The sequence below is a fragment of the Danio rerio genome, chromosome 6, assembly GCF_052040795.2.
Source record: "Danio rerio strain M-AB ecotype USA chromosome 6, GRCz13ab, whole genome shotgun sequence".
In the NCBI taxonomy this organism is placed as follows: Eukaryota; Metazoa; Chordata; class Actinopteri; order Cypriniformes; family Danionidae; genus Danio; species Danio rerio.
Window position 1 is genome coordinate 30,132,501 of NC_141026.1, and position 27,500 is coordinate 30,160,000.

At 40.0% G+C, this 27,500-nt stretch overlaps 2 protein-coding genes and 2 non-coding genes across 53 annotated transcripts in view; 1 reads left to right on the forward strand and 3 right to left on the reverse strand.

Moving 5' to 3' along the window:
- im:7152348 overlaps positions 1 to 6,137 on the reverse strand; it is a 7,613-nt gene extending 1,476 nt beyond the window's left edge. Inside the window, exons 1-3 of the mRNA NM_001326424.2 lie at positions 5,999 to 6,137; positions 3,033 to 3,430; positions 2,298 to 2,402 (exon numbers count right to left, since the gene is read on the reverse strand). Of these exons, the coding sequence (NP_001313353.1) occupies positions 2,298 to 2,402; positions 3,033 to 3,376 (449 nt within the window). The 5' untranslated portion in view covers positions 3,377 to 3,430; positions 5,999 to 6,137. The remainder of the gene's footprint in view (positions 1 to 2,297; positions 2,403 to 3,032; positions 3,431 to 5,998) is intronic.
- Positions 6,138 to 7,830: 1,693 nt separating this feature from the next.
- Positions 7,831 to 7,902, reverse strand: trnap-ugg (transfer RNA proline (anticodon UGG)). The gene has a single exon. It is a non-coding gene; the product is annotated as a tRNA-Pro (tRNA).
- Positions 7,903 to 8,189: 287 nt separating this feature from the next.
- On the reverse strand, positions 8,190 to 8,261 carry trnap-cgg (transfer RNA proline (anticodon CGG)). Its single transcript has one exon. It is a non-coding gene; the product is annotated as a tRNA-Pro (tRNA).
- Positions 8,262 to 10,235: 1,974 nt separating this feature from the next.
- cep63 (centrosomal protein 63) overlaps positions 10,236 to 27,500 on the forward strand; it is a 46,048-nt gene continuing 28,783 nt past the window's right edge. For 15 of the 50 annotated variants that reach the window (XR_015492595.1, XR_015492601.1, XR_015492599.1 and 12 more), the window contains exons 1-6: positions 10,236 to 10,325; positions 10,842 to 10,936; positions 15,388 to 15,565; positions 19,779 to 19,874; positions 20,002 to 20,124; positions 20,822 to 20,935. Coding sequence is in view for 23 of the 50 variants with exons in the window: in XM_087255264.1 (XP_087111390.1) it covers positions 10,896 to 10,936; positions 15,388 to 15,565; positions 19,779 to 19,874; positions 20,002 to 20,124; positions 20,822 to 20,935 (552 nt within the window). In the remaining 27 variants the exon portion in view is untranslated. 50 annotated transcript variants of the gene reach the window in all.

The window sequence follows — 27,500 nt, forward strand, 5'->3', positions numbered from 1 at the left end:
AATCGCCACATTTAAGGTCTGTTTTGTTTAAAAATCAACAGTCTTCACTGCTTTATTGATATATAATATAAAGTAGGTCTGAGAATTTTCAAGAAGCACTGCGTTAAATTACATTTTTCTGTGCCATGTTTTTACACTATGACATTTTGTTTTACCCCAGTATTTTCAATGGAGTTTCTGCATTAGTTTCTGCATGTAAATGGCTTTTTATCTCTTTTTACGCTTGAACAACTAAATGAATTAACTGATTATATTTTAACTACATTATAACATGCTGTAAAAGGATTCGTATAAATTTGAAAAAAGTCACATTAGCCATTCACCAGAGGTTTATTGTTATGAAAAGAAACACTAGCTGTCCATATACCCTATTAAAATGATTCTTTTAAATATTTTGTAGTTTTTCGAAAATTGCTTATTTAAATTTTTTAGGTATGCCTGCACATCACCATTTTCACAATGAAAATTTTTTGTGTGTTTTGGTTGTTCATTTACACAAGCTTTTAGAGCCAGAAAAAGTTTTGAAAATGTTTTGCCAGTGCATGTTTTTAAAAGTTATACTTTGTAACGTCTTTTGTGATGTTTGTAGTTCATTTATTCATTTTATGAATGAAATATGGCATAGTGTGTTTACTACATGTAGTCTATAGGCATGTGTACCTGAAATTCAACAGAACAGTTGCTATGTTGTAAATAAATAGCTATAAATGACCTAAACCTAAATTCATTGTTGTGATTCTTCGTTTGACTCATAGCGAAAAGAAAAAACAGATAAATAAAAAAAAACACAATATTTCCCATAACACATGGAAAGTCCATCATTTAGTTTTATTCTCAGTTACTTTAGTGCATTTCTCACAACACTATTTATATTTATTTTATTTGTACAATGGTTAATTCATTTCTCAAAACAATTAGTACAAACTGCAAAACCTAGTTGATAACCTGCAAAAGCGTGTCACTTGGTCAAAATGGATGGCTCATTCCTCAAAAGTAAATATTGATGTCAATGAAAGTGTCAGTGTCATCAATATGAAAAGTCCTGACACTATTGTTTATGAACAAGATAGTCAAATGTCTTTGTCATGTTTTTATTATGACATTTTACTCCATTGACATTTTTCCCCATGCAAAAAAAATCATTTTCCCCATGCACTTCCTGAAAATGCTCAAGACAGCACTATGTACTAATTGCATAGCCATTTGAAAACAGCAGTGAAGTTAGGCGTCACTGCATTTCGTGGGGTATCTGTGTACAAGACACTGAATATGTATGTTTTAAATTTTTAATGCATTTGATCTTTGCAATTCTTATTTATTTACAGCATTGTGCAAAAGAATAAATAAACTTCTATTTACAACAATAATTTGCACAAACTTCCTTTGGGTAGAGCTGTGCCCAACTGTTAACAATATTGCAGTACAAATTGGAACTAAACCTACAACATACAAAGGTATGTATATCATTCATTAAATTGCTCATTTTAGAAGACATTTTTTTATTTATTTTTTTTTATCTTTTTTTAAATTAGCTTGATGGATTTTGACAACTGGTTCAACATTTTTGTATGTAATGAGTAAGGAAATGAGGACTATAGTTTTATATGGAATGACTATTTAGCATTTACAAGTTTAGTTAATTTTAACATAAGCAAATGATAATGTTATAAAACAGCAGAGAGTTGTATGAAAGCAATTGATGCATATTCCAATATTTGCAATTTGTTGGAAGGAATAAGAAACTGCTACTATGATGTGTACAAATGACTAACTGTTTTGAGAAATGCATTAAGTGTTGTGCAAATATAAATAGGGTTGTTGGAAACGCACCAAAGTGACTGAGAAAAAATGTAATGTGTAATTCATTCATTAATTTTCATTTTGGCTTAGTCCCTTTATTAATCAGGGGTCACCATAGCAGAATGAACCCCCAACTTATCCAGCATATGTTTTACGCAGCGATCGCCCTTCCAGCAGCAACCCGTCCCAATCACTGGGAAACCCATTTAATGTATATTAGATTTTATTTATTTGATATCAAAAGTTTTGTGCGAATCTGTAATAGAAATCTAGTCTAATAGCAGACTACAGGACTATATGCAGGTGGGTGTTTTGCAACGATTTTTGGATAAAAGTAAATGGAAAGGGAACAGTTTTGCCAACATTTCAGATTTTATAAACTTTCTTAAATGCAAATAAATGATAGTTCAGTTTTTAAGTAAACCAACCAATAATCTATAACAAATTTGAAAGATTCCTTTTAATATTTTGAAATGTCTGCTAGGATGAAGACTCACACATTGCAGGTGGGAACAATCCTCTCTTCCGGGTTCCTGGTAAAACTCATTCTCTTCAGGAAAGTTGGGAGTCTGAGTTTGGGTCTGTTTTGTTTTGGCACTGGACTAAAGGCAGAGATGAGAAAGAAAGGTATGAATGAACACAAATGCATTCAGAACTTTTTTTTTTTTTTTGTCTCGGAAGGGTTACTAAGCAGAAACATTTACACTTGATTTCAGCATTTCAAGGCCAAAGCTCTTCTTACTACGATCACACATAACACTGGGTGTACATTTTCTGCCAGTTTTCTGGCTACTTATAAACAGAATCAGGTGAAGGAGGTTGTTGGTTCAAAAGGCTCACTTGACTTATAAATTAATTTCTGCATCTGGTTGCATGTTACACATTAGACACCAGTTACTTGCATCAGAGAACTAAAGGAAGAAACTTTTTTTTTTTAAAGGAAATTACATCAAATTCTAATTTTAAAAATAGATTTAAATTAATGAGAACAACTGTAATGTTGCACAACCAACAAATATTATGTGTATAACTTTTCAACTTTCATCACAAAAGATTGTTTCATTCTTTTCTAAATTTCATTCTTGTATTGCAGCTTTTTAATTAACATGACCGCAGTAGCGCCCTTACATTTATGGACTTAAATTCAGAAATGTAACATTATTTAGAGAGGAGCTGTAGTAACATGTTTGAATTGCAATCTTTCATCAGTTTTATCTCTGTAACCCACTCACCATTCAGCCTGTGATGAGGGCGGGAGCTGAAAAGCAACTCTTTTCCCCTCATTCCTCTTTTCCTCCTTCTTCTCCTCTTCTTCGTCCTTCTGCTCTTCACTTATGTTCTCCCACAGTTGTGAATTGACAAAAAGAGCTCCCTGCAAGCTGAGTCCACGGTCCACACAAGTGACCTGTCGACAGAGGGGGCATCGAACGGAACACAAGCCGCTGTAATGCAGGCCCATGGTCTCCAGACAGGGAGTGCAGAACGTGTGGTTACAGTGGAGCATTCTGGGAACGCGGTCAATGCGAGAGTAACGCAGGTAACAGACTCCACATTCGAGATCTTCAAACAACACCATGATGAAAGGACAAGGTTTCAGTAGTTCTGTCTCCTGGAATTTATTTAGCGTATTCTGCAAAATTGAAAACAAAAACTTTCAGTTGCACACTATATATGAAGAATTTCATGTGAAATTACCATGTGAAACTTTCTCTTTTCTTTCATTCCTTATATAGGAGCATCTTTCTCTATTATGTTAAGCTGACTTAAAACTTTGTGAATAACTTATAAAATTAAGATATAACATGATTAACTTTAATTATTTTTCACAGTGTATGATGTACCAAAGGCCCATAGTCTGGGGGGTTCGACTGGTTCGAAAGATCCACCCCTCACAGACAAAAGTCCAAATATTGTCCCATGAGCTCATTTGTCTTATTTTGACTGCTATGTCATCATAAATTGTGAAAATAACCCATCGAAAAAGGTTTTAAGACCAAGTGGCATCCTCTGTTTTGCTGTCTCTTCACATTAATAATCAGTTATGATCAATGCAAACAAATATTTTTCATGAGTCCAACATCCAGCTGTGCAAGAAAACACAATCTGACACAAGATAAGTCATCTTTCACTACTGCTTTTAAATAGAAAAAACATTTTACCCGTAACTTTTATTATTATTATTATTATTATTATTATTATTATTATTATTATTATTATTAGTAGTAGTAGTAGTAGTAGTAGTAGTAGTAGTAGTATGTTTTAATTTTTATTATTTATTTGTTTCTAATGATTTAATATGATAAATTTGTATTTTAAAATTACATATTTTTTTCATATTTATTTGTTCTAAATATTTAGGATGTTTTTGGTATATCAAAAAAAACTAAAAATATCAAAGCTAATCCTGCTATAAGTAGTGCTTAAAATGTCACAAAGATGAGTATTTAAATTTCGTAATTAAATAGAAAATTAGGTGAATAGGTCCACTTTTTGAGAAAAAAGAATCACCCTTTTTAACCAGGCTGGGTACGGGTCTGACACATGTACACACATGCACATTTAAGGACCTGTTAGAAACAAAAATGTACCTTTTGAAAAGGTACTGCCCCATTGACACATTTTGTATCTTTTTTTTTTCTAAAAGTGTATGTTCAGTTGTGGCTATATCAGTCATGTGCACACAAGATCTTGGGAAAATTTTCATTTTAAAAGAATTTTCCAAAGGCATATGCAGTTTTGCACATTTTATACAAAGAAAATTACAATTCAGCATCTTTTACTCATCCACCTATATAGTTTTTTGATAGCTCAGAGTATATTTTGACATTTTGAATGTCTCAAACCCTGAATTTGGAAATCTCAGACACTGTTTATGTCAGTTATGATATCATGTTATGATAATAAGATGTTTTTTTCATCAGTATTACAAATGCTAAATGTATGTGTGAACAGACTTTGAAAAGCTTATACTTGTCCACTTTTGACCTTTTTGATCCAGTTTACAACTGTTATTAGTCAAAGATGGAGACCACTATTGTTCTTATTCTAACAACCATTAAACTACATCAAACCAGGATTGTAATTGAATGTGTTTACGTACAGTACGCTTTCTTGTCCCAAATATGTTTAATAATTTGCAAAATCATGGGGTCACAAAAATGCATTACCCCATTTTTATCAAACAGCTAAATCTCATTGTACATGTACATTGTACTAGGCTCCAGTGTTTTGTAAATCTTCTCCTGAGGTCCACATTAGCAAAGAAGAGATGATGACTGAATATTCATATTTGGGTGAACTACCCCTATTAGCTTAGCAAAATGACAGTTGGAATCTTCAAGCAGATGGCAAAGCTGTCGCTAGCTCGGCCCCCACAGCCCATTCATCCTCATAGTATTCTCCTCTAATGCTGCAGACCACCTGTTAGTCCAGAATATTATATGATTTAATTTGACCTTTAAGTGTTGACCTCTGCCCTCTCTCTGAGTACTAACGCAGACAAAAACAACACTGAACAAAAAAGATCACCAAGGTCTCGTGTTTCTGCAATCTTGGGAAAACATCTACAATTTCAGCTCACAAAAAAATCTGTTTATATTTCAGGAGACTTTCAGGACATCTGTTTATATTTTCAGGAGCTCTTACATAATATTGCATTTAGTTTAGTTGTCTTGTTGGTGATGGTCAGGTAAAATATTATATGAGGGACATCCTAGTCAAAGTATAACTTGACTGTCCATCCATTTGAACAGTTTGTTCTTTCTGTTTCATGTCAAACAACAGTGCACAAGATTAATCATTTTCCAGGGACTATATTTAATCACAATTGAAACAAGACAATAATGAAGCAATGACATATGAATATTCAGATAATAAATAATCAATTACTCTTGCCCTAAAAGTTCTAAAACTGTTAGAATAACACTAAACAAGAAAAACATTTCAGTAATGCAGTAAGAAATGTATTTTTTTAAATAAGTTGAAATGTTATGTAACTTTGTTTCTAAAGACAAGTGTATCTTCTTGTAGGGTTAAATTGATGTTTTCCTGTTTTAAAACTGAAACAAAATACTGAGAAGTTAAGATTCTCTGCCCTATGACTAAAAATCCTATCATTTAAATTCATTTAACTAAACAATGTAGCAAAACTTCAACTCAGTCCAGGTTTTAAAGGAAGGAAATCAAGAAATGTACTTACAGAAGGCTGAATAGCAGTGCTCCAGTTCTCTGTGTGGACTGCTGCAGATCTTTGTCAGAAGATTAACGGCTCTGAGTGAGAATTAATGGGTGTGTGAATAAGAGCAAACCGGCTCTGCTGTCAGTGTGAGTAACCGGCGTGTGTGTGAGTTTGTGTTTAAAGTGGCTGTGGCGTTGTGGGGGAGGAGATTTCTGCCCTTCTCCTCCCCTTTTGGCACACAAAGCAAGACCCCTAGTTATTCAGAATTTGCGTTTTAGAGGATTACATAACAACTGGGAAGTTCTGGGAAATCTGTTCAGAGATGACGAACTTGTGGAAGAAACTATCAGCGCAGAAGAAAACCCCTAGGGGAGAACTCACAGTGGTACACTGGAAAAGCAGTCTGTAAAATTAGAAATACAAAGACTAGGTTTTGTAAACTTGACATTTCTTGTTAACTCTCTTTCAGAAGGTCATCGAGTGGCTTTTTAGACACAACTGAATGGAATGCAGGAAGTGGTTGATAACATCCTTGGGTCATTCCTTTCATCCTCTGAAGATTCAAATTAGCCCAATATGTACACGTACACGTCTTTAAAAGTTATAGCCTTTCAGTCGTTTTTCTCATGAGCTATAAGCCTAAAATACTGGAAAACACATTTACTTTTTAGTCATTTTGTATTTAATCAATTCCCACACACTCAGCTAACTTTATGATGAGTTATGATGAGTTATGATGATATATGATTTTAACACGTCCCAGTGATGGGTTGCAGCTGGAAGGGTATCAGCTGCATTAAACATATGCTGAATAAGTTGGCGGTTTATTTCGCTGTGATGACCCCAGATTTATAAAGGGGCTAAGCTGAAAAGAAAATGAATGAATGAATGAATGAATGAATGAATGAATGAATGAATGAATGAATGAATGAATGAATGAATGAGTTATTTAATTAATTAATTAATTAATGATTTTTATACAAGACTCTACATTCTTCTCTGTGATCCTATTTTTTTTTAAATGTGTTATCAAATTATGATCTTTCTAACTATGACTGAGGAATATACTAAGAATATAAAATAAGAAGTATATGTAATAATAATTTAATATTTTCATGAATACTCTAAAATAAGCTAGGCTGAAAAATCACCCAACATTCAGCTGCTGGTTAACTATGCAACAAAGCGCGTATGGGTTGTTTTGACCGAAGTGCTTAATCATTTAGCCCAGAATGCTGGGTTGTTTATTTGACACAACTGGTGGGTTAGGTTAACATTGGGTTTTTTGTTGTCTTATTGCCTTGCTACCTTTATATTGACCAATATCACTAATAGTAAATAACAATCACTAATTAATGAAAAATGAATATTATTTTTTTAATTTATAACATAACACAAAAATGCAGATCTAAATCAATTTGATTATTTTTCACCCAATATTTATTGTGCTCAACAGTCACATATTTTGTTCACACAATGGATTTGTGTCATATTTCTGGGTTTCTCAGTAGTGAAAGTTTTCATAGTTGGGTAAATTTAGAGTACATTGAATAGGAGAGTACAACATTTTTTTTTTTACAATTCCATATGCTGAAACAATAAAATAAAACCTCCAGATGGGGTAATCAAGATGTTTAGAGAAAGTGAAAAAAATAATTGTGTGAGACTGAAAATGACAGAGAGAACGATGCCAAATTTTTTGGATTTCCCAAATGCATCTATCTTTTTATTGGGGACTTGTGGAGCTGCGTATCAAATGTACTCCATACAAATTGACCTATTGCTGAGATCTACAAACCACGTCACATTTTCAACAATGACGTTCAAACAAGCCAATCTATTTGAAAAACAATGGGCTCGTCCGGGATTTGAACCCGGGACCTCTCGCACCCAAAGCGAGAATCATACCCCTAGACCAACGAGCCACTTGAAACGCTAATCACGGTTAGCAAATATAAACTTACTAAACTTACTACCCAAGCTCATATGATAAATTACATGAGTGCAACTGATGTCTTCTTTATAAGGAATATAACGTAAATCTCAATTAACCATCATTCCTTGAATAGCGTAGATGGGCGTTACTTATATTAACTGCGTAATACATATGTATTTGCATTTTATTCAGATAAATATGCCATTAGTTTTAAAGAAACGTTGTTTTAGCTCTAAAGCTATAGGATGGTGTAATAAACAAGCAAATAAAATTTAAGGGCTCGTCCGGGATTTGAACCCGGGACCTCTCGCACCCGAAGCGAGAATCATACCCCTAGACCAACGAGCCACGTGCAAAGCCAGTCTACGCTTAGACAATACAAACCTACAGGAACTCCTATGCCGCTGCTAAACCTGACAAGTGTTGTTCATATATTTACGAAACACCTGGGTAAATGCAATGAATTTATTTCATTTGAAAGACGCGTCAAAACAACAAACCACGACTCGAATAGTCCTTATTTAACATTGTAACGTTATGCCACCGCCGTTTAACGTTTGGCTAACGCGTGCCGCTAACAGCTCTGAATGATTGTTCACGACAAATTTGAATGTTGTACTTCAATTTATTGTGCTCACACATGTAAATCAAAGCAAAACGATTCGTAGCTTGCCTAGAGTTACAAAAAAACACGTACTTGACTTAAACACTAGTGTTTTATTAAGCCCGAACTGTATCCGTGACTTATGTCTTTATTATCCATATGCAATACTGGGTGGGTAAATGTTTAAAGCTCCCTCGCAATATTTACTAAAGTTAACTTTGTTGCTTAATCAAAATGTCAACACCTCATGGTCAAACAAGTTACCCACAGTCCTTTGCGATGATGAAGACTGTTTATACAGCTGCCTGTCAGCAGGCACAAAGACAAGCTCCACTCTCTGTCAGTCCATTATTATTTAAATTACCCGATAAATTACAAGCAGTGAAAATGTAGTCCGCATTGTGTAAAAATGTTAAAACAATTGCAAAACTAATGTTTATGAAGAAGTTGTTTATTTGATTTAACAGAATTTATTCGACACAAGCATAAAAGTGCCTGAAAACTAAAAACTGAAAAGTAACACAACACGTATGCTATTTGTAATATCTTCCTAACTTTTGTATTAGGAAGCATTTAAACAAGAACTTTTATTCTATAATATAAATATAGTCAAAGACAAACAGCATAAAAATAAGATGCTTATAGAGCATTAAACACAATATAATTACATTTACATAATTATATACTTTAATATTAACGGTTTGAATATAAAATACTTTCTAATTATTCTCACCTTCTTATTATAATTGTCTGGACCTTTATTCAATAATAATTCAATCACCAACTCCCTTTTATCTATTCTATTACATGACATTTATATCCAAAGGCTAAAGACAGGATTTTTCCAGATTTTTATTTGTCAGGACAAGTTTTTTTTTAATTTTAGTAATACTTAAATATTAGGACATGTCATTACTGAACACATGAGTGATAATAATAATATGTAGCCTACAGGGAACATCAAAAGTTATATGCTGGTGAGAAAGTTGTATTTGTGTTTGGAGCAGGTTAAGGTAAACCTCTTTAAAACTTATTGCAGTTCTTTTACACAGTTTATAGTCTTCATAAGCTGCAGGTTGCATATAATGATTGTAAGATCATACTTCTTTAAAAATATATAGTGTAGTGCAAGTCAATTATTTTGTGAGGTAAGAGTTTGGTATTTTTTTTTTTTTTTTTGCTTTGGTTAGAAATGTATCTATAAGTTTAACTGTCGATTGGAGAATTCTCATAATTCTCATTTAATGTTGATAAATCCTAGGCTTAATGTTACTGATGTGGATTTTTTGTTAACCTTTGATGAACTATTGGCATAACTGTCTTTTTTAAGCTATATTGTGTGATTTGTACTGTTTTGTCTGTCCTTTGTAGTATTGGACATAATGTCAGAAATAAGGAGGTTGTATTCTATATTCTGTTATTTAACAATGAATTGCTCTACAGATTAAGTTATTTTGGTGAAGATTCTCTAAATTGGATGTTGTTTGAAGCTATCTGTGATGTTTCAGTCATATTTGTGTGCATGTGAATGTAAGTGTAAAACTTAATTATCAAAATAAATAAATAAATAAATAAATAAATAAAAGAAAACTGAAGTTAAAAAATATATATAAACCCTGTTTATGGTCGTGACTCTGTAAACATGTCCAATGAGAGGCCTCGTTGCTTACCACGTGACACATTGCGGAAGCCAAGGCAGAGTGGTTCTGTTCTTCTTTGTTGTGATCTTCTGTGCGCTTTCAACTGTTGAACGTCTGTCACCCTTACAGCCCCAGATTACAAACATGAAGACAACTTTCCCTGCAATTGTAAGTGAGATATATATTTTTCGGAAAATAAGCATGACTTTATATTTAGTTACAATGCCATGGGGTACATTCATTTTCGTGACGAAGAGTAAAAAAATAGAACGAGCGAACTATTTATTTACGCTAACAGGCTAATATTAGCAAAGAAGTGATTTGTTAGTAATTTATTAGTAACGTACAACATAACGTAATACATACTAAGTACAGTAAAAGTATCGAGAAGTCAATTATGCGCAGGAATATCTAACGTTAACAGTGTTGTTCAGCTTCCATTAATAGCTCATAATGTAACTTAACTTGTAAATGCATCTTTATATTTGGAAACAAGTTATTTGATGTTTTAACAATGAAATATAGCTTTATATGATCCTCTATATGCAATGCAGAGCACACTTGTGGTATTTGTACTACAGTTGCCCTTAGTTACTAACCCTATGGAAATGCAGTTTTAGTCATGTGATGCTGTGGTTTACAGCCTTCCTTCCCATGATTGATCTCTTTTTCTAATACATGCAGTGCAGGTCTTGATCTGCTGTAAAAAAAGATGTACATTGAAGATTACTGAAAATAATGGAGGAGTTTCTGAGCACGCTCCGGGATCATGATGCCAGGTACACTTAAAATTAAATTCCTCTTAAGTCAAGTTACAATTATTCACGTAGTGCATTACATTCAAACCATCTTTGTTGTAAAACAAAGTCTAAATATATTATTTTTTTTATCTATGTTGAGCTTTAGTAAGTTCAAGGATTGGTTTAGTTAAAAACTTGTGTGAAAATGAATCCATTATGAAGTTATAGGCAGCTCTTCAGAAGAAGATAATAACATTGTTATTCAACTCAAGTCACTTCACTGTTGATTCAGTTCAGATCAACAAAAGTGAAGATGTTACAAAATTATTATGAAAGGAATAAGACTCAAATTAAGATTTTTTTATGAAACAGCATGCTATTTTTTTACATAAACATATTAATTATTGAAAAATGTCATTTAAATATTATCAGATATGTAAGAAAATATAACTTGAGAAATGGCAATATTAACTTCTAATTGGAAAGTAAATGTATATGATATCTTGTGATTACTCAACGATAGCCCACATTTTTGAAAACCCATTTTTATTTTTTAACAAAACAGCACAAGTATTACTCTGAAAACAAAATACATTTAGTTACTCTTAATACATTTATTTAAATTGCATTAACTTTTTATGTAAAAGAAATAAAATTAGTGTGTTATGGTGGAGTGGTTTGGTGTACATGTTTTTCTTACACAAAAGTGTGTTAGATATGGTACTAGGGATGCTAAAAAAAACGATTAACCAATAACTGAAAGACTGCGTTTGCAACGGATTAATGGTATCAGTTAAATTATTAAAAAATATTATTTTATATATTTTTAAAGTTGTGCTGCACAAGGGGCTGATCACAGCGAACGAGAAGTATTGAAAGGTGCAATTTTTTTTTGAATATTTTACTAACAGCTGCAAGTGTTTTACGTACTGCTTATGCACGCCTCGTGTTTTGCAGTTGCGCACTATGTGCACTTGTGTGGAAAAAGCATGTTACCTCAGTCCTGTCTTTTTTATTCTTCAATCAAATGAAAGCAGAGGCAGGGTTTCCTTTGAGGTGAAAGCAGTGTTTGTGTTGTCAAGACGACTGAAGCAGGTCGCACACCAGAAGCGCCGCTCGGCGGCGCGCCGCGCAGCGCCACGCAGCGCCATGTATTTTAGAATTCTAAACATAGGTTTCTATCAGGATACACACACCGGCGCCGCAAGTCGGCGGCTGTCGGCGGCGCCCGGCGACGGCTCAGGACGCAGTTCATTTTTCAGCCGCGCCACAGAGCACCATCTGATTAGTTTCATGTTAAATATCATTCGAATGTGCGCGTCTGGTGTGCGATACTTTAATCTGTCATGTACGCGCCGTATCACGGCGCCGAGCGGCGCTTCTGGTGTGCGACCTGCTTCACACACCAGACGCGCACATTCGAATGATATTTAACATGAAACTAATCAGATGGCGCTCTGTGGCGCGGCTGAAAAATGAACTGCGTCCTGAAGCAGGTCGCACACCAGAAGCGCCGCTCGGCGCCGCGACACGGCGCGTACATGACAGTTTAAGGTATCACACACCAGACGCGCACATTCGAATGATATTTAACATGTAACTAATCAGATGGTGCTCTGTGGCGCGGCTGAAAAATGAACTGCGTCCTGAGCCGTCGCCGGGCGCCGTCGACAGCCGCCGACTTGCGGCGCCGGTGTGTGTATCCTGATAAGCAGGTCGCACACCAGAAGCGCCGCTCGGCGGCGCTCCGCGCAGCGCCATGTATTTTAGAATTCTAAACATAGGTTTCTATCAGGATACACACACCGGCGCCGCAAGTCGGCGGCTGTCGGCGGCGCCCGGCGACGGCTCAAGCAGGTCGCACACCAGAAGCGCCGCTCGGCGGCGCGCCGCGCAGCGCCACGCAGCGCCATGTATTTTAGAATTCTAAACATAGGTTTCTATCAGGATACACACACCGGCGCCGCAAGTCGGCGGCTGTCGACGGCGCCCGGCGACGGCTCAGGACGCAGTTCATTTTTCAGCCGTGCCACAGAGCGCCATCTGATTAGTTTCATGTTAAATATCATTCGAATGTGCGCGTCTGGTGTGTGATACCTTAAACTGTCATGTACGCGCCGTGTCGCGGCGCCGAGCGGCGCTTCTGGTGTGCGACCTGCTTCAGGACGCAGTTCATTTTTCAGCCGCGCCACAGAGCGCCATCTGATTAGTTTCATGTTAAATATCATTCGAATGTGCGCGTCTGGTGTGTGAAGCAGGTCGCACACCAGAAGCGCCGCTCGGCGCCGCGACACGGCGCGTACATGACAGATTAAAGTATCGCACACCAGACGCGCACATTCGAATGATATTTAACATGAAACTAATCAGATGGTGCTCTGTGGCGCGGCTGAAAAATGAACTGCGTCCTGAGCCGTCGCCGGGCGCCGCCGACAGCCGCCGACTTGCGGCGCCGGTGTGTGTATCCTGATAGAAACCTATGTTTAGAATTCTAAAATACATGGCGCTGCGTGGCGCTGCGCGGCGCGCCGCCGAGCGTCGCTTCTGGTGTGCGACCTGCTTGATACCTTAAACTGTCATGTACGCGCCGTGTCGCGGCGCCGAGCGGCGCTTCTGGTGTGCGACCTGCTTGAGCCGTCGCCGGGCGCCGCCGACAGCCGCCTACTTGCGGCGCCGGTGTGTGTATCCTGATAGAAACCTATGTTTAGAATTCTAAAATACATGGCGCTGCGTGGCGCTGCGCGGCGCGCCGCCGAGCGCCGCTTCTGGTGTGCGACCTGCTTAAGGGGAACTTTAATGGTGAAGGAGTGACTTGTGGTCATTGTTTAAAGTCATCCAGAGCTTTATGACTTCACAAATTGTGAATTTCATAATGTTATTAAAAATTAAAATTTTAACAACATTGACAGCAATACGGCTCACCTGATTCAGTCATTTCCTAGTGATATAAAATGAGCAACGCGCTTCTTTTTTTCTTGTCAGCATAAATGGCACTGAGGTTCACCTCAGGTTTTTGCAATGGAAAAGCGCATTCACTGTAATCGGCCCCTAAATGTGCAATGCATATTTGTTAACTCGCGGGACAGTAACAAGTGCAACCACACGTGCCTACAGATGCATTTTTCCAAAGAAGCAACATGAAAGAAGGAAATTTCTGGTCACAGTTTGACAGGCGAATTGACAAACCAGCACTAATGCTGATCGCCTCCGTGCTGCCTGGAGCCGCATAATAAACATAATAAAAAGGCTATTGATAATTTAGTGCAGGCAACAACCAACAGACCCATTCTTTTCCATTTGGAAAATTACAGTTATTATTAGTTCTTATATAATATACTTTTTTAAATAGCCTAGATAGCCTAATCTACCAGTCAAACAAATCCAAAGATTTTCTAGATTTTTGCATAATGATATAACTTCGCACCAATCTGAGGATTTCATTTTACAGCTTATAAAACAAAAATTAATGCAACATTATATGTATTGTTTAATGCTATAGTAGCCTACACTTTACTAAAAGTTGCCATTGTCTATCATTACACACAGAGCGCGCACACGTATACCACGAGTGAGACAGAGGAAATAAGTCATAACCATAATTAAGACATAATCTTTAATCTAATGATTTCTATTAAAAATGTTGACAGCGTTTTTTTACTATAATAATAACAGCGGAACATTATTAAATGCATATTTTCTGTGTTTATTTGATGAAAGAAAAAAACATTATTGGACAAACAGCTTGTGCCGGTTCTTAAAAAGGATTCAATCAGTGTTTTCGTTTTGTAATCTAAATGTGTCATTTAAATGAAAAATATTTAGAGCAGGATTTATTTTATTCTTTTTGTTTAGTTTTCTGTTTTTCTATGCTGCTGAAAACACTGCAGGTGCATGAAGATGCTCTGTTATGTTCTCTATGCTGTTCGCATGTTAAAATAAATCAGTATTTTAAAATGCAATATTTAATGTGTCACACAAAAATTAGCCACGTCAAATTTTTTTTAATTAAAGAATATTTTAATATTAATCAGTTAATGATTAACGGTTAATATTCGATTAACGAGTGGCGAATGTCAGTTGGCAAAATTAATCGAAATGAGCATCTCTATATGGTACACATTTTACAATTGTTTTTACGCTAATATAACTTCAGAAATAATTTTTATGAAGTAACATTAAAACTAATTATTATCTTCCGGCTCAAATCTAGCCTTCTTTATATTTTAAAAAAAAGTTTAAATATTTGCTGGGTCAGTGGGCCCAATTGAGCCCAACGGTAAGCCATGATCAAGATGAATTCAAATGGATTATGAAGGATAAAATATCTGTACTACAGTCATCATTCTGCTCAGTTCAGATCAAGTTTGTTTTTCTCATCTGATAATTCAGTGCAGTCAAATTGGTAATCATACTAAATCTATCACTATCATTATCATACTAAATCTAAGCACTATCAGTATTGCTTGAGTTTTATTTGTTCTCTTTTTCAGCTCTGTCCTGTCATCCTGTGAGCCTGAGCTACAGGAGCTGATGCGGCAGATTGACATCATGATGGGGCATAAGCGGCATGAATGGGAAGCTGAGGTTCGAGCTATGGAGCTCAGTCTGCACAATACACAAGAGGAACTGCAGTCAGCCAAGGCTCTACTTGATAAGAGGAACTCAGAGGTAGTGTATCAGATCTTAAAGGGTTAGTTCACACAAAAATGAATATTTACTCCTCATTCACTCAAACTGAACTTCAAAACTTTTATGTATTTCTTTCTTTTGTTGAACACACAACAATATATTGTGAAGAATGTTGGGGGGGGCATTGCAGGAACAAAAATACAATAAAAAATGCCAAATAATACCATGGCAAGTCAATGTCTATTTTTCCCCCAGCCATTCTTCAGTAAAACTTAATTTGTGATGAAAAGAACAAAAAAACACAAAAAGGTTGAAACAAGTGAAGGATGAGTAAATGATAACAATGGTTTTACAATGTTCATACTTTAGTTGAAAATATGAGGCTTTTGTAACAGGGTTCCCACAGGTCATAGAGTTACTGGAATACCATGGAATTTTAAAAAGTCAGTATTTTTCCTAGTCTTAGAATATCAAGGATTTTTGTTTTTTTTTTCCATTTCCAAAGATGCAATTTTTCTCTACCATTTTTTTATCATGCAGTTTTGACTGTTGCAGTCACTTAAGTTAGACAGTAAACAGACACGTGTAACCAATGCAGAGTTCACACTTAACAATTTTAGCCCTGATTTTTGCTTGTGTCAGGATCTGATATCGCAGATGAATGGCCAAAATCAGAGGTAAATTGCTCCTCATTCATGCTAGCAACAGTCCCACACTTAGAATTACCAAATACATGATCAGATCTTCTAATTATTTTTTTCAATCTATGTTTGTAATTAATTGTTATTGTGGGTATCTATTTGTTTAATTATTATTTTTTCTAACAACATGGGAAGCTGTAAGGAGAGACTTTCACCTTTTGACTGTTTTTTTTTTTTTTTTTAAGTAAGGGAGTAGAAAGTTTTATTATTATTATTTTAGTAATAATACCTGTTAAGGTAAGTAAATGCTTCAATCTTTTTCTTGAAAAGAAAAGTAAAATAAAATATTTTGTTTTACTTTAACTAGTTGTTATCACTTTTCTGAGGCAGAGGACTGAATCTTCCGCATTAGTTAAAAAAAAAAAAAAACTTCCTTGTTACCATTCTTCCAAGTGAAGTGTGAACACATCAGCAACTTAATGCTCTCCCAGAAAGAGTCATACAGTGAAAGTTTTGTTGTCAAAACTACTGCTATATGAGCACTCTGAAAATCATGCAGTGGGAATTCGGCATAAGGCCAACATGCCATAATATACATTTTAGAAACTTTGGCTTCAAAATGACCACTTCAAAGACTGGGTGTTACAAAGTAGATGACAAAAAATCTAAATGTAAAATTTGCAAAACTCTTGAGATGTTAAATATGGAAGAGTAAATACTTTGCAGATTTTTCTAAATTATTTGTTGTTCTCACATTAAAGTTATGCGAATAGACATGTAAGCTAAAACCATTTAAAAATTTTTATTTTAACATATTTTTTAATGTTATATTATTATTATATAAGCACAACAGAAGCCTATTTGTTCGTGCATTACATGTCATAAAAATTCAGTTTTTTTAACAGTAAATTAAATAAATTAAATGTCAGGGAAGTCAGAAAATGTTATAGTTGGCCTAATGTGGGAACCCTTTTAGAATTGATTTTAGAACTCTTTTAGTATTGAAATCTTTAAGAACTACACTTATTTGAAAGTTATATGTAGAAGCTACATAGGCTGATATGTCATTCATGAGACAAAACACTGTCCACTCTGCATTCCTGGAAGTGTTCAGCACAATTAAAAGTAATCTGAGGCCACATGTTTTTAAATGTGTTTGTAAACATAATAGCTTAGCATAATGATCTGGCTTTACCCATAGCAGATGTTCAGAGTAAGAGAAGTGATGATGTCCTTGCTGGAGCTCCAGGAAGGTGGTTTCCGAATGTTGAAGTTGGTAGTGGAGAAGGGATTGCAGCAGGTGAAATGCATGAAGGCTTGTGTCTTCTTGCATGATGAGACTAGACTGAATGCTTTTTTTCTATTTGAACATTTTTAATGGGATCACCTATGTGTAAGCAACAGTGATTGTTGTTTTAATTGGCTCTAAACCACTAAAAGCATTTTTTTACTGATCATTATGACAACATTAATGGGATAGTTCATCCAATAATGAAACTTTAACCACCCTCATGTGGTTTCAAACCTTTATGACTTTCTTTCATCAATTGGACACGAAGGCCGGTATTTTGAAGAAAAGTAGAAACCGTTAACCATTGACTTCCATAGTAAGACAAATAAATACTGTGAATTGTTAGTTATGGGAGAGCTATCCCTTTAATGCAATGTTGTAAAATAATAAGTAACATCATTTTGTTAGATCCAATAGATATACTGTACACCAGCATTTATCACTAAACGCAGATAAAATGCAAATACCTAAAGTCAACATAATATTATATTAAATAGATGTGTGTGGGCATGATTCTGTCTGTGTAGTAATCATCATCTATTCTATAATAATAATATAAATGTGGATTACATGATATGCAAGCTGACAGATTTGAGTACTTTTAGCTTTGAAAAAAGACAGTCATATTAAGATCTCTCTAGAGATGTCTGGGCTCGGTTTTGGTCATGTAAGGATATTCACAAAGTTGTCCCATAGACACACTTTTGTTATCTTGATTGTATGCTCAGGGTTGTTGTCCTGTTGACAGATCAACCATCAGCCCTCTCGTCAATGGTTCTGAGCACTCTGCAACAGTTTTTCACCAAGGAGGTGATTGTATATTACTGCTTTCATCTTTCTCTCAAATTTTCCTACCACTTAAAGACATCCCCATGTCCTGCACATCATGATTGACTTTACGCCAGCACTATACTTCACTGTATGGATGGTGTTGGGCAAGTGTTCCTCCAGACAGAGTGCATGGTTTCCTCTAGACAAAGAGTTCAATCTTTATTTCATCAGACCAGGGAATTTTGTTTCCCATGGTCTGAGAGTCCTTACTCGCGTCTCTGGGTATAAGGCTTTTGTCATTTGATTGCTGTTTGGTAGATTGCACGCTTTAGGATGAGTGCTGGTGGTTCTTTGTCCATTTGCAGTTATTGGAGGCCACTGTGCTCATTGAGACTTTGGCATTTGTTTTAGGGCTGTGCAATTTATCAAAAATACGATTTCGATTTTAGCTTCTAACGATTATGAAAAACCATTAATCGAGATAAACGATTATTAACTTAGCAGCGCGAAAGACCGCGTGCTTGTGTGTGTGTGTGCGTGCGGCCTTCTTGCTGTGAGGCGACAACACTACCTACTGCGCCAACACATCACCCTAGAAAACATTTATAATTGAATAATGTTAAAATGCTGCTGACACATAAAACAATCAAATTATTTATCGATGATGTTCTTTCAAAACTTAAGAAGTTTAATTTGTGAAAAATGACAGCTTTGATACAGACTCAGCATCAGAATGTGAAGCAAACCAAGCTCATTAATGTCTGTACCAGGGACCAAATTAGGGTTTTCAATCTACTAATTTACAACCTCAGGAGCTAGCGAGCTGATAAGGCTGTACCACAAAGAATATGTTAAAACGTGAACGAACGCTGTAAATATTTTCCAGATGCAGCTTGTTTTCTGGCATAAAAAAAAAAAATGTGCATATGAAAACTTTTCTGAGTGCCTAAAGTTGAATAAGATGGTCAAGTTGAGCCACATTTACTTTGCCTCATTAACTAGTGTATAGGAATTTAGAAAAATACTAGCTTCTGGCGAAAAAGGGCACTCACAAAATTGTATGCAAATATTCGGAAAGAGGGAAACGAGATACTTTTGTGGTTACAACAGTGTCTGTTCCGGTATTCTTCTCCAAAAACCGAAAGTATCTTCCTTAAAGTGAAGAACATTTGGTTTTCACTCACTGAAACCTCTGCTTGACCATGGAATTGCACTGACATTCCCATATTTTTAGGACTGAATTATATTCAGCCTCATAATGGAGATAAAGAAACAAATCTGATAGCAAAAGAGAAACTAATCTAAATAGCAATTAATGTCATTAATGCATCTAGAGTTACAACAAAGCAAATAAATTACTCTATAAATGTACTGTATGTATTTTGGCTTTCCTTTTCTTTTATGCATTTCTTTCACAAGAATAATAATAAATCGAACTTAAATCACAGGCCTCACTGGTTAAGTTATAAGATGATCATATTCCACTTGGCGTCATGTTTGAGCAGCAGTTACTCACACTGCCTCACAAACCTAATTTTATGTTCTGTAGATTCGAGTGCTGGGAAAACAGCTAGAGGAGTTGCACGCTGGAAAACAAGAGCTGGTTGTGAAGTATGAAGAACAGCTGCTGCATGTAAAAGAAGAAGTAAGATCAGCTTTATTTTTATTTTTGCGTTCACTGTACTAATCTCAAACTCACTGTATGACCTGAGTCACTATAACTTTTATTTTTTTTAAGCTGTAATATAGTTAACAGTAACTCCTTTCAACAGCTGTCTAAATTGAAGCGCAGCTATGAAAAGCTACAGCGTAAGCATCTGAAGGAGTCACGAGATGGAGCTCTGAGCAGAGAAGAGGACAGGACAGAGCTGTCCCGTCTCAACAGCAAGATTGAGGTTCTAGATTTTGCTTCATTTATACAATGCTCAACATATATTAGTACACCTCTTACAAATCTCTCATTTAAATTTATATTTTTTAAAGGAAGTTTTACAATATTACATTCATTCATTTTCCTTCAGGTTAGTCCCTTATTTGTCAGGGGTCCCCACAGCAGAATAAACTCCCAATTCCAGCATATGTTTTATGCAGTGGACACCCTTCCAGCCACAACCCAGTGATGGGAAATTTTACAACTTTATATTTGCGCATGTACATTAAATTAGTCTGTACTAAAGCTTAATCTGGAGCTTTTCTAACAAAAGAACTTACGTTAATGACCCAAAATCAGTACATTCAAATTTTTATGTTAGGGAAAAATATTAAATATTTAAAAAAAAAGATTACAATTCAAGAGAAACTAAAACATAAAAAAATTAGTTGAAATGTTGTAGCTTGTGTTTTTTTCTCAATATTTTGCATGAATTTACCTGTATTATCTTTTTTAATTCTATCTTTTTGTTATTAAAATATAATTTTAATAAATACATCTGTTTTGTTTAAATGCACCGTAATATATTACCTATATTCACTTAATAATTGATAAAAATATTAATTCATAATGGAGTGTACTCATTTATGTTGAGCACTGTATCTTAGATTGATTTAATAATTTGAGTATAGTTCATTGATCATTTATTTGTCTGAATGCAGGAGTTTCGGCAGCGTTCTGCAGAGTGGGAACAGCAGAGATTACAGTATCAGAGACAAGTGTCCTTATTGGAGGAACAGAGGAAGACCCTGGCTGAACAATTTTCTCTCATCCAGGTAGACTTTTTCAAACCTAATAGTGGTTTATGCTTTTTTTAATATAACTGAGTCAAGCATTTAACTAAGGAATATAGAGCAAGTTATACATGTAGCATGTTTACCTCTTTCCACACCTGACATTTAAGGAACTTCCATTCAAAAGAACCAAAACAAAATCACTTATAATAAGTGAAATAGAGAAAAACATTTGGCATTGTGTTTTATTTTTAATCATCATTAAAAATGCTACACTAGGTATTTTTAACATGACATTAGTGTCAAAACACATGCATATATATATTTAGTTCACTGTGTTTTCTCTCAAATCCCACTTTAGACTTAAAGCCACTAATAACAAGCTATATTACAAATAAAAAGCAAGCAGAATGGGATCAGTACTCCAAAAATAAGCTTTTTTAAAATCCAACCCTTAGTAGGAAGAAAATCTAACTACTCTTTTAACTCAAGAAATGATAATGTTGTTTCCACACAATGCTGTATTTGACGCACAAGACTTACTCAAACTAGAAGTTCCTTTAAACTGCTAAAACTGCAACAGCAAATAGTGTTAAACTTTTATACATATTCTTTTGGAAAGCTCTATTTTTAATGTTATTAGATCATCATTATTATCTGGAGTAGGGCTGCAACAACGAATCGATTAAATCGATAAAAATTGATTACTAAAAGCGTTGGCAACAAATTTCATTATTGATTCGTTGTGTCGCGCGACACGGAGACGTTTGATAAAAAAGAACACTTTAGGTCAGTGCAGAGCGGAGTGAACACGGCCTCTCTCCGTCTCTTGCACACTGATACAGAGTTTAGTGCCTCAAAGACAAGGATGATGCAGAAGAATCACTACAGAATCCTACTTTTGTTCCGTTTTGAAGTGAGAACGTTCGAGGTTACTGGAGTAACCCTTCGTTCCCCGAGGAGGGGAACGGAAGCACTATAAGTGGATTTGATTGTAAAATCCACGCATTGGGGAGGTTCGGTTCAGAAGCTACTCGTCTGAAAGAGTATTGAACGGGCCAATTAAGAATGAATTGGCAGCGCAAGCCTGCGCAGGTGAGCGGCATAAGCAATCAACTGAGTATATAAGCTCACCTGGCGCCAGCAGACGCTATCCTTTTTAAGCTGAAGAGACTTTCAACAGCTAAGGGACAGTCATTATGGCGACGGAGTATAGTGCTTCCGTTCCCCTCCTCGGGGAACGAAGGGTTACTCCAGTAACCTCGAACGTTCCCCTTCGGGGGGAACTTCAGCACTATAAGTGGATTTGATTGTAAAATCCACGCATTGGGAGCCCATTGAAAGCGCCATAATGACTGCACCTTACCAACACCCCCGATGAGGAGATAGTCAAGCAAGCGTGACGCACCCACATCATGGGGGGCGCGGTCCTCCAACGTGTCCCTGGCCCTAATTTATCCTACTTCAACAGAAGTTTTACGGATTTATATATATTTTTTGGGAAGTCGTGAGCATCTAGATAATTCTAGGAAAATACGACAGTACGTTGGGAAGCGTGCAATCCCGATAGGGAGGACGCTGCGGAGGCCATCCGTTACCCAAGGGGGGATAGATGGCAGAATTTACATATGGACTAGCCCTAAAAAGGGGGAGTACGCATAGCAAAAGAGTGGTTAGCGGGGAGGGAAGACACGGGTCCGCCCAGGGGGGGGGGACTTAACCGTGGCAGAATAAGCATATGGGATCGCCTAGTGGGGATCGCGCATAGCAGGCACCTTTACCCAAAACGCGGGCTGACCAGCGGGCAGACCTACAACGTAGTGGGCCAGCAAGTGACTCCTCCGCTGAGTCAGTGCTGGGGGCCACGGAGGAATCTGCAGGGCTCACCTGACGGGGAACTTTACTGACAGATAAAAAGGCGCACGTATCTCCGTGTTAGGGAAAATGGCGCAGCAAGCGTGTTTCAACACCCTACCGAATTGTTTCCTCAATCACCAAGGGTTACCTAATACCCTTGAGGAAACTGGCTCCACTCGCAGATTGTAAAACCTTGCAAATGTGTTGGGTGTCACCCAGCCCGCAGCTCTACAGAAGTCTGTTAGAGGGGCGCCGCGTGCGCGCGCTCGAGAGGATGCGAAGCTCCGAGTGGAGTGCGCACGCGCTCTCAGGGGACGCGGCTCTTCTCGGCTCTGATAGTGAAAGAAGGCATCCACAATCTAGTGGGAACTTATTTCGGTACGGCACTTCCCTGCTGCCGACCGCTATAACAGACGAAGAGCTGCTCAGATGATCTAAACTCTGAGTGCGGTCCAGATAATACGCAAAACGCGAACTGGACAATAAGAAGGGCTGGGTCTGCCTCCTCCGAGGGCAGCGCTTGCAGGCTCACTACCTCGTATTAAAACGGAGTGGTAGGAACCTTGGGCACATATCGCGGGCGGGGTCTCAGGACGTGAGAGAAGCCAGCCCAATTACAGGCACGAGTCACTGACCGAAAAATGCCTCCGGGTCCCCGACCCTCTAATCGATATCAACGCGACCAGCAGAGCTGTCTTCAGGGACAGAAAGATACTGAGTCGAGGATCGAAGGGATCTGACGCGGCTTGTGTAGCGAGGGCGAGATCCTAAGAGGGCATGAGAGGGGGCGGGGTGGATTAATTCGCTTAACTCCCCTGAGGAACCGGATGATGAGGTTATTCGTTCCCACGGTGCCGCCAGCCACCGCGTTATGAGAGCGGAGATGGCAGCCACGTAACCTTGAGTGTGGAGGGCGACAGCCTGCTCTCCAACTTCTCTCGGCGTAAAGAAAGCACAACGCTGATCTGGCAAATTACGGGGGTCTTCTCAGCGAGAGACACACCATTCAGTGAATAGACTCCACGTCAGGGCATAGGCGCGCTCGGGGAGGGGGCTCTAGCCCGAGTGACTGTATTAGCCACCGCAATCGGAGGTTACCTAAGTCTTCCTCGCGTCTAAAATCTCTTCAAAGATCGGCGAGGGTGCCAGGTGGTGCCCTGTCCCTGAGAGAGTAGGTGCTCTCTCGAAGGGACTGCCAGGGGAGGGCTATCGCGAGGGAGAGCTCTGACATCTAGGTCCGGTTGAGCCAGAGGGGCGCAACCAGCAACCTGTTTCTCGTCCTCCCTGACCTTGCACAGTAACTGCGCGAGCAGGCTCACTGGGGGAAACGCGTATTTGTGCGTGCCCCGAGGCCAGCTGTAAGCCAGTGCATCCGTGCCGAGAGCACTCGGTCAGGGAAAGAACAACTGGCAATGAGCGATCTCGGGGGAAGCAACAGATCGATCTGGGCTTCCCCGAATCGCGCCCATATCAGCTGAACAGACTCGGGGTGGAGTCTCCATTCTCCAGGACGCAAGGCTGCCGTGAGAGCGCATCGGCTGCACGGTTGAGCTTGCCTGAATATGAATGGCGTGCAGCGATTTCAGCCGCGGATGACTCCAGAGGAGCAGACGGCGGGCGAGCTGAGACATGCGGCGAGAGCGCATACCCCCTATACGGCTGATATACGCCACCGCCGCCGTACTGTCCGTCCTGACCAGCACGTGTTGCCGCTCCAGCACCGGAAAAAAACGGTGGAGAGCGAGGAACACTGCCAACAGCTCCAGGCGATATGCCAATGCAACTGGGTACCTTTCCACAGGTCCGCAGCCGCATGCCCGCAACGCACAGCCCCCCAGCCCGTGTTGGAAGTGTCTGCTGAAACGACAACAAGACTGGACGCCTGTTCTAGAGACACCCAGGCCTGTAGGAACGAGGGGTCGCTCCAAGGGCTGAGGGCGCGGCGACACAGCGCAGTAACAGAGACTCGGTGTGCGCGCGCGTGCCATGCGCGTCTGGGGACTCGATCGTGAAGCCAGTGCTGAAGTGGTCTCATATAGAATAATCCGAGCGGCATGAAGCGGCTGCGGACGCCATATGCCCCAGGAGCCTCTGAAATAGTTTCAGTGGGACCACTATTTTACTGTCGAGCTCTCTCAGACAGTACAGCATCAGCTGAGCGCGCTCTCCGGAGAGGCGCGCTGCCATGGTGACCGAGTCCAGCTCCAGCCCGAGAGAAGAGATCCTCTGCACGGGGGCGAGTTTGCTCTTTTCTCGGTTGACCTGAAACCCCCACAGGTGGAAGTGCCAGAGCACTTTGTCTCTGTGCATAATCAACTGCTCCGAGAGAGGGCAAAAATCAGCCAGTCGTAAAGAATTGAGTATGCAGATGCCCGCGAGCCGAAGGGGCGCTGAGGCACCCTCCGCGGGCTTGGTGAGGACCCGCGGAGACAGAGAGAGCCCGAAGGGGAGGGTTTTGTATTGCCAAGCTCGACCTTCAAACGCAACTGCAGAAACTGTCGGTGGCGAGGAAGAGTGGAGACATGGAAATACGCGTCCATCAGGTCTAATGCTGCAGACCAACCCAGAGGACGAACGCACCGGAGGATGCGCTTCTGCGTGAGCATTCTGAACGGCAGCTTGTGCAGGCAGCGGTTCAAAACGCGCAGATCTAGGATTGGCCGTGACCCACCGCTCTTTTTGGGCACGATGAAGCGTGGGCTGTAAAACCCGCTCTCCATCTCGGCTGGAGGGAGCGGCTCGATTGCATCCTTCGCCAGGAGGACAGCAATCTCCTCTCGCAAGACAGGGGCGGACAGGGGGCTGACCCTGGTGAATACACACCCGTGACTTGGGGGGCCGTTTCGCGAACTGAATCGCATAGCCGAGTCTGATTGTGCGTATGAGCCACCGCGAAGAGCTGGCCCGCGCTAACCAGGCAGGCAGAGCTCTCGCTAATGGACTCATCGCTACAATCGCTGACGTACCAGCAGTGGGGCAGCGCGGAGTGAGTGTGCTGATCCGGGAAGCACGCGGGTCCCACGGAAAAGCTGGAGGTGAGATATTTGCTCTCACTCCAAACCCGAGCTCCGGAGGGGAGGCTCGAGGGGTGGGAGAAAGGAGACCGTCCTCCCAGCGCTCGTGAGCCACTGGCGAAACGCACCGAATCTGCAAGCTAGAAAGCATAGCGTCCCAGACTGGCAGATTTCGGGCTGTCACATCTGGGGAAGTGAAAAGTGCCCTTTCATAATGTTTTCATGGCAGTAAAAAGTGCCGTTGGAAATAGGGCCCCGCCCTCCAGCGGGGAAAGAGCAAGTTCCCTCTTCTCCAGATGGCCTGTCCCAGGGGCGCTTCGCGGTCCGTTGCCGGACTTAGCGGCGTTCTGGGCAGGGGGGCTGCCTGCTTCCGAGGTGCCCGACGCGCTCGCTTCGCCGGAGGCGTGTGCGGGGGCGGAGCAGCTCTCGTAGGCGGGCGCCTTCGGCGAGGAGCAGGTATGAATGGCACGGCGGGCGGAGCGGGCTACGGACCGCCGATAAGACATCACCCACCAACTGCTCTCTCACCGCCTTGAATTCCTGGGTGAATTCACAGACAGTGTCGCCGAACCTGGCTGGGGATATGGGGAAGTCAAGAAAGCGGACTTTGTCGACTTTGCGCATATCAGCCAGGGGTGGCGCTCCTGGACCACTAATGTGGACATCGTCCTCCCAACGCACACGCAGCGGACTCAGTAGTCCGAAGAGCTAAGTCGGCGGCGGTGCGAAGCTCGTAAGCCTGGGTTGGACCCACCCTCGTGCAGCTCGGCCAGCGCCTGCGCTTGGTAGCGCTGGTAGGTGGCTATCGCATGCAAGGCGGAAGCAGCCTGGCCCGCAGCTATGTAAGCTCTAGCTCCGAGGGAGGTAGATAACTTACAGGCTTTGGATGGGAGACGAGGCGGACCCCGCCAAGAAGAGGCGCCGCGCGGATTTACCGCCATCGCGCACTCAACCTGAGGAATCGCCACATACCCCCTGGCTGTTTCACCGTCAAGAGTGGTTAGGGTGGAGGAACACGCAGCACGAGCAGAAAAAAGTGCTTTACAAGACCGCGTGAGCCTACTGTGCACCTCCGGGAAGAAGGGAACGCCCCTCTAGTCGGTCCGGCCGCGGAGCTGGGGGATAAACCATCTCCAACCCACGGCCGAAGCAGCCCGGGAAAGCACGGCTAACATGTCCGTTTCAGGATCCGTAGTGACAGCGCTCACCAGCCCGAAGGGGGCGAGCGGGTCTGGATCATCATCGGACAATGAAAGCCCACCCTCCGATGCCGCGGTGGACATCTGGTCTCCGGTGTCATCGGGCGTAAGGGCTACCATCTGTTAGACGGATCGCTTCCCCCGCCCGAAGCTTGGATGGAGCGCTTAGAGGAGCGGGAGGTCCGCGGGCCCGTGGGCGACGGATTATCTCTCGCTGAAACCCTCAGATCTGCCCGAGTGCCCGCTGCAGAGCAGGGGACAACTGGGGTGGTTCGCCCTTTTGCAAAGGCTAACGGCGATCTTGCGCAACAGTCATGGCATCGCAATGACGACATGAACTGCCCGCGAGCAGCGCATTAACATGCTGGACCCCCAGACATGTAACGCAGTGCCCGCGCCCATCATCCGAGGACAGGAAACCACCGCATCCAGAAACGCACAGTCGGAGCGCCGTCCTGAAAAGGACGTGCTGCACGACTGTGTTGCTCTTTCTGTGAAGTTTGCAACTTTATACGCACCGCTCTGGAGGACCGGACC